This window comes from Penaeus monodon, chromosome 25 (genome assembly GCF_015228065.2).
Source record: "Penaeus monodon isolate SGIC_2016 chromosome 25, NSTDA_Pmon_1, whole genome shotgun sequence".
NCBI classification, from domain to species: domain Eukaryota; kingdom Metazoa; phylum Arthropoda; class Malacostraca; order Decapoda; family Penaeidae; genus Penaeus; species Penaeus monodon.
In genome coordinates this window covers 33,733,601-33,734,967 of record NC_051410.1, presented here as the reverse complement: position 1 = coordinate 33,734,967, position 1,367 = coordinate 33,733,601, and the positions used below count along the sequence as shown (strand labels likewise).

General features: G+C 31.8%; 1 protein-coding gene across 1 annotated transcript in view; it reads right to left on the bottom strand.

The window, feature by feature from the left end:
- Window positions 1–217: 217 nt before the first annotated feature.
- LOC119589161 (serine dehydratase-like) overlaps window positions 218–1,367 on the bottom strand; it is a 7,367-nt gene continuing 6,217 nt past the window's right edge. The window contains exons 7-8 of the mRNA XM_037937748.1: window positions 1,088–1,212; window positions 218–787 (exon numbers count right to left, since the gene is read on the bottom strand). Coding sequence (XP_037793676.1) covers window positions 597–787; window positions 1,088–1,212 — 316 coding nt within the window. The 3' untranslated portion in view covers window positions 218–596. The remainder of the gene's footprint in view (window positions 788–1,087; window positions 1,213–1,367) is intronic.

Genomic DNA, 1,367 nt, shown 5'->3' with positions numbered 1-1,367 from the left:
TTCTACAACAAAGAATAAGTATACTACAAACAGCAGGAAAATTGTACTCAATAGCATTTGGTTACAATTACTTCTCTTACTACTAACATCAAATACAGTCATTACTTCATACTATTATCCTCATCATTATTCAATAATCATCAAAACTCCTATGAACTCTGATATTACTTCTTATAAAAATATTTCTTGTGAATTGGAATATAATAAGATTTGTACATTGTTGTTTAATGTTTTATTTCTTTACACTTCAAAAATAATTCACAGATAAAAACTGTAAATGATCACATTTTTCTTTAGTCATGGTTAACAATTGCTGTGAATATATTTTAAGAAAGTTCAAACAACAATGAATAAGAAAAAAATAAGAAAATACAACATCTTAGCATTTAAAATCTATCTTTGTCATTCCTCCTTTCCTGATGTTGTTTTTTAAACATCACACATGACCATTATTTTTTAAACCTAATGTAGTGGTTAATTATGAACCTCATATCCACAAGATTAAAATCTTTCCTGAGAAACTTAAACTCATATTTTTTTCTTATGTTTCAAACTGTACTACTCAAAATTATAACTTCATTAACCATACAATTAGTCTACAGGAGATTAACCTGTTTCTTCCATCCTTCCAACATGTCCAGTGTAACAGCATTACCCCCACACACTACAAAGACAATTGGCCCATCATCGGGAAGTGTTTTGTTTGCAATGAGCTCTTTGATTATTCCTGAATACCCAGCTGCAAGTGCTGCTCCACAAGACGGTTCTACCAACATCCGCTGCTCATCTGGAAGAGTGATGGACAAAGCTGAGATAGATGTTCATCAAATATAATCTTTATTTTAATGAATTTCTGACATGTAATAACATTGCTGGTTCAATATAATGTGTTAATTCTGTCTGTATCATCCAGTGGAGATTTCATTTGAATTGTCACCAAAAACATACTGTCTAATATTATCAGCTTTATTATGATTTAATATGAATCACAACACATAGGTCACATCAACACATAAGGAACTCTAGTATCTACACAGACTTGCTTTATGTAACATGAAAATACTAAAGGCAAATACTTAAAACTTACCAGCAAATCTTGAACATGCTTCAACTGCTTCTTTGTCACTGATAACACGAGATGTCACTCTAAGGCCTGGCATTAGATCAAATATACCCTCAGTCACCATCAATGCACCCAGAGTCTTGGCAATGCTACAGGAGAAAAAATGTGCATTTAAAAAACAAGGGAAAAAATTTACTCATACACATATATGCACCCACCCACGCATGTGCAAATATCTACAGTGCAGTTTGTCAACTGAGATTGTATAAATGTATGATAATGGAATCCAAAATTATTTCAGTAC